This window comes from Gossypium hirsutum, chromosome D13 (assembly GCF_007990345.1).
Source record: "Gossypium hirsutum isolate 1008001.06 chromosome D13, Gossypium_hirsutum_v2.1, whole genome shotgun sequence".
NCBI lineage: Eukaryota > Viridiplantae > Streptophyta > Magnoliopsida > Malvales > Malvaceae > Gossypium > Gossypium hirsutum.
Window position 1 is genome coordinate 8,924,450 of NC_053449.1, and position 14,228 is coordinate 8,938,677.

General features: G+C 29.7%; 1 protein-coding gene, 1 long non-coding RNA gene and 1 pseudogene across 3 annotated transcripts; all 3 read left to right on the forward strand.

Annotated features, from left to right (window-relative positions):
• Nucleotides 1-2,483: 2,483 nt before the first annotated feature.
• LOC107919636 (uncharacterized) lies at nucleotides 2,484-4,791 on the forward strand. The gene is made up of 3 exons (XR_005923638.1): nucleotides 2,484-2,681; nucleotides 2,970-3,542; nucleotides 4,238-4,791. It is a non-coding gene; the product is annotated as an uncharacterized lncRNA (long non-coding RNA).
• Nucleotides 4,792-5,913: 1,122 nt separating this feature from the next.
• LOC107919421 (cytochrome P450 86B1-like) lies at nucleotides 5,914-10,839 on the forward strand (annotated as a pseudogene). The gene is made up of 3 exons (XR_001690366.2): nucleotides 5,914-6,251; nucleotides 7,905-8,767; nucleotides 9,819-10,839. The product of XR_001690366.2 is annotated as a cytochrome P450 86B1-like (transcript).
• On the forward strand, nucleotides 10,363-13,205 carry LOC107919422 (alanine aminotransferase 1, mitochondrial). Its single transcript, XM_041108581.1, has 12 exons — nucleotides 10,363-10,372; nucleotides 10,590-10,723; nucleotides 10,838-10,906; nucleotides 11,053-11,118; nucleotides 11,206-11,267; nucleotides 11,486-11,564; nucleotides 11,652-11,756; nucleotides 11,850-11,960; nucleotides 12,236-12,373; nucleotides 12,455-12,529; nucleotides 12,634-12,754; nucleotides 12,862-13,205. Exons 1-12 carry the CDS (start codon nucleotides 10,363-10,365, stop codon nucleotides 13,035-13,037), a joined length of 1,146 nt encoding a protein of 381 aa, XP_040964515.1. The 3' UTR covers nucleotides 13,038-13,205.
• Nucleotides 13,206-14,228: the final 1,023 nt, after the last annotated feature.

Genomic DNA, 14,228 nt, shown 5'->3' on the forward strand with positions numbered 1-14,228 from the left:
TCCGGACCTGCTAGTGGATGTGGAGAGGGAATGGCTGCAATCTTTTTAACAATTTCATCTGGAAGACATTCGCTAAAAGCCTCTAGGTTCCGTGTTCCATTTTCGCCAAATTAGTCACTTTTATTTGTTTCAGGTTACATTTTAGTCATTTATATTTTAAAATGTTATGTTTTAGCCACTTACATTATCATGTTGTAACATTTTAGCCACTGAGCGTTAATTATCGTTAACAGTATAATGGTAAGCTGACGTGGCATATTAAATTATCATCTCAAACGAAATTTTAGGTTAAATTTTAGCTACAAACAAAAAAAATATGGGGACCAATTGTATAGTTTAACCTAAATTTTTTGTTTGAAATGATGATTTAAAGTGTCACGTCAGGTTATCGTTACACCGTTAACGATAATTAATGACTCAGTGACTAAAATGTTACAACATGTTAATATAAGTGACAAAAATGTAATATTTCAAACATAAGTGACTAAAATGTTACCTGAGGTAAACAAAAGTGAATATTTTGATAGTTTAGTAAGAAAAAAACAAAAACCTTAAAAAAATACGATTCAATTAGTTATGATTTTTTATATTTTTATTTAATTATATTTATATTATTTATAATATTGGCAGCAGCAGAGCTCTTAGGGCTTGTTCTTCAGTGCTTAAAAAAAACACTTCTGACTCCAAAAGCACTTTTGGAAGAAAAGCTGTGCAAAACAAGTTGCTTTTGGCTGAAATTTTTAACTTTTTAAAAGTGCTTTTAAAAAGCACTTCTGAAAATGAGAAGCTAAAATTTTTAACTTTTCTTCTTCCAAAAGTACTTTTAGTGCTTAATTACTTTTTCATCCCTCCAATAACATAGTACTTTCTCTCTTTTTTTTCTTGGTGCTTAATTACAATTATGTTAAGATCATTAATTAAAAACAAAAAAATATTTTTTTAAAATACTAATTACAAATATTTAATGGTTTTTGTCGAAACCATTTTTTTGAAAACAAAAAATTTAGTTGTCGACTTTAAAAACAAAAATTGGAGTCGCCACCGATCCGTGATTTAGGTGTGATCGGCCCACCTTAAAAATAAATTTGGTCTACGAAATTTAAGAAAACGGGTTCAGGAGTCAGTTACGCCCGAGGAAGGGTTAGCACCCTCGTAACGCCCAAAATTGGTATCGAATTTGATTATTTAATGTCTTGGTGTTGAAAATTAAAAAGATTTTGTTAAACTCAAATGTTGAAATCTGAAAAGGATAATCAATTATTCAAGTCAGACGAAGAAATTGAGACCCAATACGTTAGGGTACAATTTCTTAAAATCCCCGAACTTTGAATATCACTTTTGCTTTATAAGTAAATCTTCATTTCGAGGAAGTAATTATATCATGACCAATACGTTAGGATATAACATGTTGAATTCCCGAAAATGATTTTTGTTTATGCATTTTGAAAAAGAATATTTCCGATTATTTAGGATTAATAAAGAAAATCGGAACCCAATACATTAGGGCTCAATTTCCTCGAAAAATCCCGAATATCGAATATTGCATTTCCTCGAAAAATCCCGAACATCGAATATTGCATTTATTTTAAAAACTTTTAAATCAAAAGAAAATAATTTTAATGCTTTGACAAAACCAAAATATATATTTTCTAAAAGGTAAGTTAAAAAAAAAGTTAATGTACAATATGAAACAAATACTTTAACTTAAATTATATGTATATATGTTTACAAAATGTGTATATGTAAGTATGATATATAAGTGAATTTTAAAAATATACATATGCATATATTAAACATGTATATAAAAGTTATGAAAATAAAGTGTCAAATATGTATAGGTATAAAAAATATAAGTAAAATAAATAAATTATGAAAAATGCGTATATATATATATGCAAGAAAAATGTAGAAAATAATTTTGAATAGTGTATGTATATACATATATTAAAATATATATATTTGGATTAAAAAATATGAAAAACTATATGAAAAGTATAAAATATAAGTATATGTACGTATATATATGTATATAAAACTAAGAAAAATAAAGTAATAATAAAACATATAAGACATGTATATATATTGTAAAACCATTTAAAATATGTACATATACATATTAACATACATATGCATATATATATAGGTATAATAATATTAATATTTAATATAATAATAAATAATACTAATAATAATACAGTAATAATAACAATTTAACAATATTATAAAAAAACCCTTAAAATGACAAATAAAGGATTAATTTGAAAATAAACAGAATTTAAAGGTGAATTTGAAATAAACATAAATGCGCGAACTCTATTGAACACGCATATAACTGATGAGGACTAAAAGGGGAATTAATCCACTCTCCCAAAACGCTGCGTTTCAATAAAGACCGAAGTGAAACAAACATAAAACATATGGCTAAATTTAAAATAATAATAATATATTAAAAAAACTGATTTAAACACCCCTCAAAGAATAAAGGGCCAATCCTGCAAATAATCCATTGAACCTTGGCATAAAGTCCAAATGGTGCTGTTTCTTTCACTGCACCATCTCTTTCACTTTAAAATAAAACCAATGCTAACCCTAATACTAGCCACCATTCTAATTTCTCCAACAGACTAAACCTATGCCCACAACGCCACCACCGATGGTGGTACGATGAGACCGAACCCCAGGTAAGCACCTCCTCTGTTCTCCTTTCTTTTTGCGCACAAAACAGAGTATCAAAGGGAAAAAAAAAAGAAAAATAAAGGAAAATAAAACACAAAGAGAATCACCTTTTCAAAAGATTTCTTATTTTTGCTCCAATTTCTTGTTTTTATAAACTCTCTCAATAATTTTCTGATAGAAAAATGTAAAACCCCCTATTCTCTATTTCTTCTTTTTTCTCATAATTTTCGTAACCCCCCTGTTGCTATTCTAGCCCTCCTTTTTATTTGCTGTTGTTTGTGGTTTTGTTGCAGGTAGAACGCGAGGGATCGCTGAACGTGTGTGATTGCGACGTGGGGTGATGGGGTCGTTGCTGTAGATGGAGAACGTGCGAGGATCTGCGATTTCTGCTTCCATTGCTGCCGAAAACACGTTGTGGGCTATGGTTAATTTTGGGCCAATTGGGCCAAATGTATTTGGGATGTTGGTTTTTAGCCAGGCTAAAATTGGCCTATTACAGTTTTATTTAAATATTTAAAATATAGTTTATATATTCTAATTAAATTTTATAAATAATTATTATTTATTGTTTAAAAATATTTAAAATTTATATTTTATATATTAAAATATTAACTATAAGTTATAATAATTTTTTGTATTCTTACTAAAATATAATAATATTAACCAATTTAAATATTATTTAAATGCATATTTATTACTTGATAATAACATGTTTAAAATGGACATTTTATTTCTCAAAAGTAATTTTTGACGTCAATGTTAAACACTCAAATTTTAAACCAAATCTTTCAAAAGTACTCTTTCACAGCATTTTTCAAAAACACTTTTCAAAAATAATGTCAAACTAGCCTTTAATCACGTAAATGGTAAAATCTATCTTATTAATAAACTTTTTAATTAAATTGGTGTCACGAATTAGGGTGTGTTGAATATTACTTCTAATATATATTTTTGGGACAAAAGTATTTTTAAACTAAGTTGTTTTCTGAGTGAAAAAGTTTAAGCTAAAAATTGGCCCAAAAGAACTTTTGAGAAGCATTATTAAATTAGACCTTAATAAGTTATCAATTTAGTTAAGGACACTAATTCGATTATAAAAATTACGAAAATATTTTTTCATAATTAAAATAAAATATATTATGTACGAGTATTTTATTATTTTTTATTTTAACAAAAACTAATAAAAATATGGATATGATGGAATTTAAAATGCGTCAACCATATTAGTAAACTCTTAAATTTATTGGTCAACAAAAGTTTTATTTTAATGTGTTTTATACATTTTATTTTAATATGCATAATTTATTATCTCAATACTATAATGATAAATAATTTAATCTTAATTTTTTAAATTTTAGTATGATACATATTTCATGTGTTATTATTAATTAGTTTTGAAACATATATTTTTGTTATTTTTAAACATGTGTTCTAAATTTATAATTCCTTCAAAAATTATAAGTTTAATTCCTTTAAAAATGAAAAGGTTAATCCTAAAAGAATTTATAATTCCAACTTCAGCGCCCTGTGATTTGATCAGTAATTTTTATCGTCATTTCAGGATGAAGACGACGTATTACACGATGGAACGGTGATAGAGACAAGAACGAAAGCGGTATATGCAATCTACGGAATGGGAAGAATAGAATCCATTTGGGGAAAAGATTGCAGAGAATATAAACCAGAGAGACGGCTAAGAGATGGCAATTACATGAGCGAGTCAGCTTACAAGTTCTCCGCCTTCAACGGCGGTCCTCGCCTCTGTTTAGGCAAAGATTTCGCTTTTTACCGGATGAAGTTCACCGCCGCCTCCATCCTATACTGCTATACCGAGAAGGGGGTGAAAGGTCATCCTGTTGCACCTAAACTTGCGTTGACAATGTACATGGAGCATAGGCTTATGGTGGAATTGATTTTCTTTTATTGAAGGTTTATTTACAAAATTAACCCCAAAACTAAGTTGCTTTATTCCCTTATGTTCTGTCAAAACTATCAATTTCTTCTTATTTTATTCAAGAAAGAGTATGAATTAAGAACATGGCGCATGTCATGTTCTCATTGGCCAGAATTGGGTTTTAAAGTAAAATAATGCAAAATTAAAAGTTTAGATATTTAGATATTTTGAGGATCAATTGTACATAAAAGTTTTATAACTGTTCAACTCTGTATCTCTATTTTTTAGAGATTTGAAGATACTAAGAAGATTATGATGAATAGAACTATCTTCAATATCTTGTTAACACCCAGAAAAGAAAAAACTTTCCTAACCTCCTAACTGACTCACTCATTCTTTACACAAAGTATAAAGTTGTGGCTTAGACGCTCTAACATTAAGTCATTTTAAATTTAGATTATTACTACTTTTTCTTATAAAATTATTTTAAATTACATTTATTTTACGCTTTTTGAAGGCTAATTTTTTAAAAGTTTATAACCGTTCCTTCTAACTATATTATTTTCATTGTTTAAACTCGAATCATCTACTTTTTGCCATTATATCCGACTCTTCTTGTTAATAGGTCTTAAGTTGCTTTTAAATTACTTGCTGGAGCTAGATAGACTCTTGTTGATCCTTTACCATCTTTTCGACAAGCCCACATGTAGGGGTGTTCAGTCGGTTAACCGACTCGAAATAACATTGGCCGAATTAACTGAGCTTTCAAAATTTTTAACCGTTAATCGAACCGAAATTTTTTCAATTAATTCGGTCGGTTAACCGAATTAACCGAAAATTATATGTTTTTTTATTTTTGGTTAAAAATTAACCTAATTAATCGAATTAACCGAATTACCCGGATTAATCGAATTACTCGCATTAACTGAAAATTATATGTTTTTTATTTTAATTTATTAAATTATTTGTAATTTTTATGATTAGGTTGGGTTGAGTAATTGGGTTGGGTTGGATACTTGAGTTTAGATTGGGTTTAAGTGAATAGTGGGTCTATTTATATATTATAATTTTATTTATTAATTTTTTCGGTTAAACTGAAAAAATTAAGTTAACCGACCGGTTTCGAACCTAATTAATCATTAACCGAAAAATCAAAAAATAATTAACTGACCCCAACCAAAAAAATTTAGTTAACTGACCGATTAACCAAATTCAACCGATTAACTGAATTTTTTCGATTTTATCCGAATTTTGCATACCCCTACCGACTTGCATGCCTATAAAAGGCATACCTTATAAAAAAACGCAGTGTCTTTCGCTATGCAAAATCAACTTAATTTTCCTATCATCTCAAAACCATCAACCCTAATACCAACCTAAATTCCTTCGACAACGATGACAATTTTGCCGGAATATTTGTTTCTCGGTGGCTGTTTTTCTTACATCTTCATATCGTAGAGCTTATCCTTGCCCTTATAGTCTTCATTGCTATACATTACTTGAGGCAGAAACGACGTTGATATCCGGTTTCTGGTCCGATCTTTTTGAGCTGATTTCCCACATAGTTTGCCAGCAGAATGGAACTTTTTTGTTTATAGGTCCATGGTTTAGTAGCCTAAGTTTCGTGGTCATTGCCGATCCTAGGAATCTTGAGCATGTTTTCAAGACCAAGTTCTCTGGGGTTTTTTTACAAAATTATTATAAAAAAATAGAAAATAACCAAAATATTATAATTTTTTTATTTATCAAAATATTATAAATTTTTTTTATTTACCAAAATATATTAAAAAATAAAAAACAGAAAAAAAAACCTGACCCAGCCTGATCAAGCCAATCACATTGGCAGCACCAAAGGTGCCAATGTGATTGGCGGCACCAATGGTGCTAATATGATTGGCGGCACCAATGGTGCCAAAGGACTAAAATGTTAGTTAAGGATAGTTTCAAGGACCTGACATGCAAATTTACCATTTTGAATTTTGAAAGTTAATTGCTACGCACTAAAATTGAAATATGGCTAATTGCCTTCTAAGCCCTCCTTATTTATTATTTTCTTTTTATTCCTCTTCAACTCACTTTTTTATTTAATAACTCTATTTTAATTTATTAAATTTAATAGTTTATGTTTATAGATAAATTAGTTTATGTTTCCATTATTTTTTTCCTTTTGATTTAATATTAGTTAAGGGAATATATTAAATTTATAAAATTAAAATAGTTTAATTTAATAACTCTATTTTAATGTAATAAACTATTCTCATTTAATAACTCTATTTTAATTTAAAAAAATTAAATTAAACTATTTTAATTTTATAAATTTAATATATTCCCTTAACTAATATTAAATCAAAAGGAAAAAAATAACGGAAACATAAACTATTTTATCTATTTATAAATTTAATATATTCTTAATAGACTTATAACATAAACATGTTAGACTATTTTAATTAAAATAGTCTCTTAAGATATTATGAAGCAACAAATTTTTTATTTCAGTAAATTTTATATTTTAAATGAAAATAGAGTTATTAAATGAGAATAGTTTATTAAATTAAAATAGAGTTATTAAATGAGAATAGTTTATTAAATTAAAATAGAGTTATTACTTAATTAGAATTCTAAGTATCTTAATTATCACTTAACTAATATTAGATTTAATTAAAAAAATTAATAGAAATACCAGGCATGCCTTATTGAAAAACCAGAAGTAATAATAAAACTGATCACCCATAAATGTAACACAAATAGAAAAAATAAATTATAATTATATTATATACTCTTAATAACTCTATTTAGTAAATTTTTTAAATAAACTATTCTCATCAAATTATCAAAATAATACATAAAATACGAATTAGTTTATACTTTTTTAAATAGCATTATTTTAGGTAAAATATATTTACTTTAATAATAAAATAAAGTGCTTTTATGAGTAAAAATCATAGATTAAGAGCTTATTTAACTACAAAAATAAGTTGATGGCTTGTTTATTAAATAAAAAAGTGAGTTGAAATGGAATAAAAAGAAAATAATAAATAAAGAGGGCTTAAAAGGCAATTAGCCATATTTTAATTTTAGTGCGCAGCAGCAATTAACTTTTAAAATTCAAAATGATAAATTTGCATGTCAGGTCATTGAAACTACCCTTAACTAACATTTTAGTCCTTTGGTACCTTTGGTGCCGCTTTGATCAGGCTGTGTTAGGTTTTTTTTTCTGTTTTTTTTTTTATATTTTGATAAATAAAAAAAAATTATAATATTTTGATAAATAAAAAAATTTATAATATTTTGATTATTTTTTATTTTTTTTATAATAATTTTGTAAAAAACCCAGTTCTCCGTTTACCCCAAAGGACCTTCTTTTCGCGAAAATGTTGGCGACCTCCTCGGCGACGGGTTATTCAGTGCCGACGACGAAACTTGGCGACGTCAGAGGAAAGCGGCGAGCATCGAGTTTCATTCGGCTAAGTTCCGGCGGTTAACCACCGAGTCATCGGTGGAGCTCGTCCACGCTAGGCTGTTATCTGTCTTAGAAAATGCCACAAACAAATCGATCCCCATAGAACTCCAAGATATCCTATTGAGATTAACGCTCGATAACATTTGCATTATAGCCCTTGGGGGTCGACCCTGGGTGCTTAATCCCCGAGTTGCCCAACATACCGTTCGCTAAAGCGCTCGAGGACGCGACGGAGGTGACGGCGCTCCGGTTTGTGACCCCGACATGGGTTTGGAAAACCATGAAGTGCCTTGATTTGGGGTCGGAAAAGAAGCTGAAAAAGTTGATAAAGGACGTCGATGAATTCGCCAAGAAAGTTATCGAAACGAGGAAGAAGGAGCTGTCAGTGTCACTACGGCAAGGATCAGATTTGTTGACGGTGTTTATGGCGTCCAAAGACGAGGAAGGGAAGCCATTTTCCGATAAGTTTTTGCGAGATATCTGCGTGAACTTCATACTGGCCAGCAGAGATACTTCGGCGGTGGCGTTGAGCTGGTTTTTTTTGGTTGGTAGGAAAGAACCCGAAGGTGGAAGAAAAAATTGTAGCAGAGATTAGCGGGATTGTTAAGGAAAGGGAAGAGATAAAAAATGGCGAATTGATATTTAAAGCGGAGGAGATAAAGAAGATGGATTACTTACAAGCTGCATTATCAGAGGCTCTCAGATTGTGTCCTTCTGTACCTGTTGATCTGAAGGAGGTAATTCTTTTTCCCGAATCCGGTACACCATGTTTGCTTCATACCCAGTTTTTTCTTAAATTATATGCATTAACCATTTTCCTTTAATTATAAACTTTAACATTTTCGAAATAGTTTTGATTATCATCACTTTTTTTTATGAATTTCTGGCTTTTAAATTAGATTTTTTAAGTAGTAGTATTTTGGATTTTGGTGACACTTGATTTGTTGGAGTAGCTGAGAAGCAATTAGATTACGATGGATTGATTGATACCAACTTATTCACTCGCTTCTATCAAAATTATTTGTTTAAACCAACTCAATCATATTTTTATTATTTTATATTTAATAAAACTTTTGGTTAAGTTGATGTGTATTTAATATTATTTTTAAGAAATATTTTTGAGACAACATCATTGTTTTCCTTTTACAGAAAAACTGCTTCTCTAATAAGAATTCTTAAACTAAGCTTTAATAGACTATTAATCTAGTTAAGGAAACCAGTTATGAAATTTATAAAAATATTCTTTTGTAATTAAAATAAATTATATTATTTATGGGTATTTTAGTATTTTTATTTAAAAAAACAATAAAAATATGAATATTATGGGATTTAAACTGCATCAATCGGATTAATAAATCTTAAAATTTAACACTCAATAAAAATTTCATTTTAATGTATTTTACATATTTTATTTTAATATATACAATTTATTATCTCTATCAGCTATATATATTAATAATGCATTTGATTGAGTTTGTAACTTAGGGTGAGTTTGGATGAAACGGTGCATTTCCTTGCTATTAGTGTAAAAACAAAGGTGGCAATGAAATTAGATATTTTAGCGTGAGACAAAGAGTAATGTAAACGCACCGCAAGGCCTATTCAAACCTACCATTGATTGAACATTATAATAAAATTAGATATTGTACCATATTTCCTGCGTTATTAATTAGTTTCAAATTATTTTTAAATACATTTGTGTTATAAAGTATATACACTTTTTGGCCAGAGGTAAAATTATAAGTTTAGCACCTTGTGATTTGCTCAGTAATTTTTATCTTTATTCAGGTTGTTGAAGACGACGTATCACCCGATGGAACGGTGATAAAGACAGGAACGAAAGTAATATATGCAATCTACGCAATGGGAAGAATAGAATCCATTTGGAGAAAAGATTGCAGAGAATATAAACCTGAGAGATGGCAAAGAGATGGCAATTACATGAGCAAGCAGCTTACAAGTTCTTCACCTTCAACAGCGGTCCTCGCCTCTGTTTAGGCAAAGATTTCACTTTTTACCAGATGAAGTTCACCGCCGCCTCCATCCTATACCGCTACACCGTGAAGGTGGTGAAAGGTCATCCTGTTGCACCCAAGATTGCTTTGACAATGTACATGAAGTATGGGCTTATGGTGAACCTCATCAACCGCCACGAATCAGGGCTCCACGAGTACCTCAAATGAAAGAGATAAGCTGCAATGGTGGATTTGATTATTTATTTATTTATTTATTGAAGGTTTATTTACAAAAGTAACGCCAAAATTTAATTGCTTTTTTCACTTATATTCTTAAAGTTTTTTTTTTCAAAATACAATATCTAAACTATCACACTATGTTTGGTTGTGAGCCCCACTTATTACCCCTCTAATCCGTTGTTTGGTTCAATGTATTGCTATTACGGGGCTAAACCATTACTGAACTAATCGATGAAATCCACCGATTTCTAATCCCTTCCTTGAGCTCAATTTAGGTGCTGCTTCAGTTTTGGTTCCTGTTTTACCCTCCCCATTCCCGCTTCTGTTTTACCCAAAATCCACGTCTTCTGTTTCTTCCTTCTAGCTTTCTTCTCCACTCTCATCACCGTCTTCTCCTTCTCTTTTTTACCTCTCTTTGGCGTCACAACTGGACTTAGAACACCGATCAGAAAGCACCCTCCATCTCACATTTTCCGTTCCTCTCCACCGGCGAAACTGGTGAAGTTTTTACTGTTGTGTTCATGGGAACCGATAAAGAAGATACAGCCGTCTTCCTAGATCGTGCTTCTCGATCAACCAGAGGGAGAAGGTGAATCTTCAACCTAAATTAAGATAGGATTCCTATCGCAGAAATTGCAACAAGAGATACAGGCTAAGCCAAAGGCTTATCCTTTTCAAGAGGTACATAACTTTCTTCCTTTACAGGTTTTTAATCAACACTTGTAGAGTTGAAGTGTGCAATCCTGAAATAAAATGAAGAGGCTTTTATATTGTTTGACGTACCTTTATTTTTGTATTTGGGGTTAAATGCTAGTTCTCTTTTGCAGATTCTGTACTGCAACATTGGAAATCCTCAGTCTCTTGGTCAGAAGTCAATAACCTTTTTCCGAGAGGTTGGTTTTGTTACTAGATGATATTGATTACCATGAGGTTGTGTCATTGTGAATGAAGCAATTCTAAATAGGATATCTCTGCTATAGGTTCTTGCATTGTGCGACCATCCAGCCATTTTGGCCAAAAGTGAAACACAGGCTTTATTCAGGTACTGAGATTTAATATTATCCATCAGCTTTGCTGTTTCTTCTGTTAAATTTCTAGATTTCTTCTGAGAAAACTTTAACAGCTTCTATTGAGCCCTGTGAAAGTTTAAACATATAGAGATGTTCTCTTCATCTAGCCTAGAATACTTTGGCAGATTACCAGTTTTTCTTTTACAGTCATTCCTTTGTCTCATGTAATTTGGTTCATGGCTTGTTGCAGTGTGGACTCCATAGAGCGAGCTAGGAAAATTCTTGATCAAATTCCAGGAAGAGCAACTGGTGCATACAGTCACAGCCAGGTTCTGATCATTGCTCATATCTTGGAATTTTGACAACTTGTTATTATTATTGGAAATCAATTTGTGCTTGCATATTATTCACATCAGGGAATTAAGGGATTACGTGATACTATTGCTGCTGCAATCGAGGCTCGTGATGGTTTTCCTGCTGATCCAAATGATATTTTCATGACAGATGGTGCCAGCCCTGCAGTAAGTTTCCATCTCAAACTTTTTTGTTACATGTTTCATGAGTTCCTCACGAAAGCATGTATGACAGATTGGATTTTTCTTCTTTGTTTCCAGGTGCATATGATGATGCAGTTACTGATAAGATCTGAGAAAGATGGAATTCTCTGTCCCATCCCTCAGTATCCTTTATACTCCGCTTCAATTGCGCTGCATGGTGGAACTTTGGTATGCATGTAATAACTTAAAGCATTATTTAGTATTTAGTTATTTGTAAGCCGTCTTTAATTATCTGTTAGTGAAGTAAGTACTCACTTTTTGCTTCATTGACCAAGCTTTAACTGACCTATATCAAGTTGCGCTATGTTTCTTGAGGATTACTTCTTAGTTGTCTTTCCCGGTAGAACTTGTTAAATGATTGGCAATAGAGATTTCCTTTAACCGTCCAACCATTTTTTGATCGGCCAGTTGTTGTAATTACAACTTTCTTTTGGATTTTACAGGTTCCCTACTATCTTGATGAAGCTACAGGATGGGGTTTGGAAGTATCTGAGCTTAAGAAACAACTGCAGGAAGCCAAGTCTAATGGCATCACTGTTAGGGCCTTGGTTGTAATAAATCCAGGCAACCCAACAGGACAGGTATCAATGAAATGCTTTCAGAAAAGTATATTATAAATGAAAAAGGTTCCTGCAATTTCATTTTTCTCATTTTGATTGCAGGTTCTTGCTGAGGAAAACCAGAAGGCAATCGTGGAGTTCTGCAAGGAAGAAGGTCTTGTTTTGCTAGCAGATGAGGTAGGTTGATTTGCATATATTCTTGCTTTACCATTCGTTAACAATGACTTCGCTTTCCCAAGGGCAAGTTTGCACTGACCTTGATAACCACCTTGGTTTCACAGGTTTACCAGGAGAATGTTTATGTTCCTGAAAAGAAATTCCACTCTTTTAAGAAGGTTGCCCGATCTATGGGTTACGGCGAGAAGGATATACACTTGGTATCTTTTCAGTCGGTCTCAAAAGGTAACATTGGTTTATCTTATTTCTATTATTTCATTTACGGAATGTGAATGAGCTTATACAAAGTTTAGAATTTTGACACAGAATATAAAATCTTTTACTGTCTTCAGGGTATTATGGAGAGTATGGAAAAAGGGGAGGTTACATGGAGGTTACTGGGTTTGGTGCTGATGTGAGGGAGCATATATACAAATTAGCATCTGTGAATCTGTGTTCTAACATCACTGGTCAAATTCTTGCTAGTATTGTCATGAGTCCACCTAAGGTTATATCTTTTGCCATTTAAAGCCAGTTATCTGTTTGTATTCAAATGACATTGGATGTATGACATAGGACTAAATAGATTTTGAGCTTTGACAAGCTGCTTATAAGCATTGTTTCTTATAGAAGAAACACATTATTGGAGAAAGCTTTTGAATCTCCCAACTATTGGATTTGGGTTTCTTTTTGACAATTTGTTTATTGTGCTTTTGTTTAGATGATGAGAAAGGAAAGTCAAGAATTATATTTACTCGTTTCGTTAAGTTAAATGAAGATATTTGTAATTTAAAAAAATAAAAATTCAATATAAATTTAAAATAAGAGTTTATCTAAAAAATAAGAGTTAGTGGCAAAAATTAATAAAATTTAAATTTTAGTGGTAAAATTTAATAACATAAAAATTAAGTTACAAATTTAATCATATTTTTTTAAAAAATAACGGCAAATATAAATAAAAATAAAGTACAGTGACAAATTTCAATATTTATCTATAGTATGACGATAAATTCGTACTTTAATATTTTTTAAGAAAACAATATTTGAATTTTTTAGAATGATACGGTAAAAAAATTTTAATAGTTTTTTAAAACATAATTATTGTGCCAGCTATTTTAAAATTTTTACCAAACACAATTTTTAACATTTTTAGATAATTTGGTAAGAAATTAATTGTATTCTAATTATTAAATAATATGGTAATTTAAAATAATTTTAGTACAAGATCATATATATCTAATATAATTAATCCTCATTAATTTGAATTTATATTAAATAAGTAATTGAAATTATATATTTTATTAAATTATATTTAATAATAATTATGTTAAATTATATTTTATAGTATTATATATTATGATTTTAGAAAATTCATATAAGAAATTTTAATATTAAGAATTTTATTAAATTATACTTAATAATAATTATGTTAAATTATATTTTATAGTATTATATATTATGATTTTAGAAAATTCATATAAGAATATTTAATATTAAGAATTTTATTAAATCATATATTTTAATTAAAATATATTTAATATTAATTATTTCAAATTATATTTTATAGTATCATATATTATGATTTGAGTAAATTCATATAAGAATATTGATTATTAATAATTTTATTAAATTATCTATTTTAATTAAAATATATTTAATAATAATTATGTTAAAATATGATTAAATTATTTATTACTGATATTAATAATCTTATTAAAAT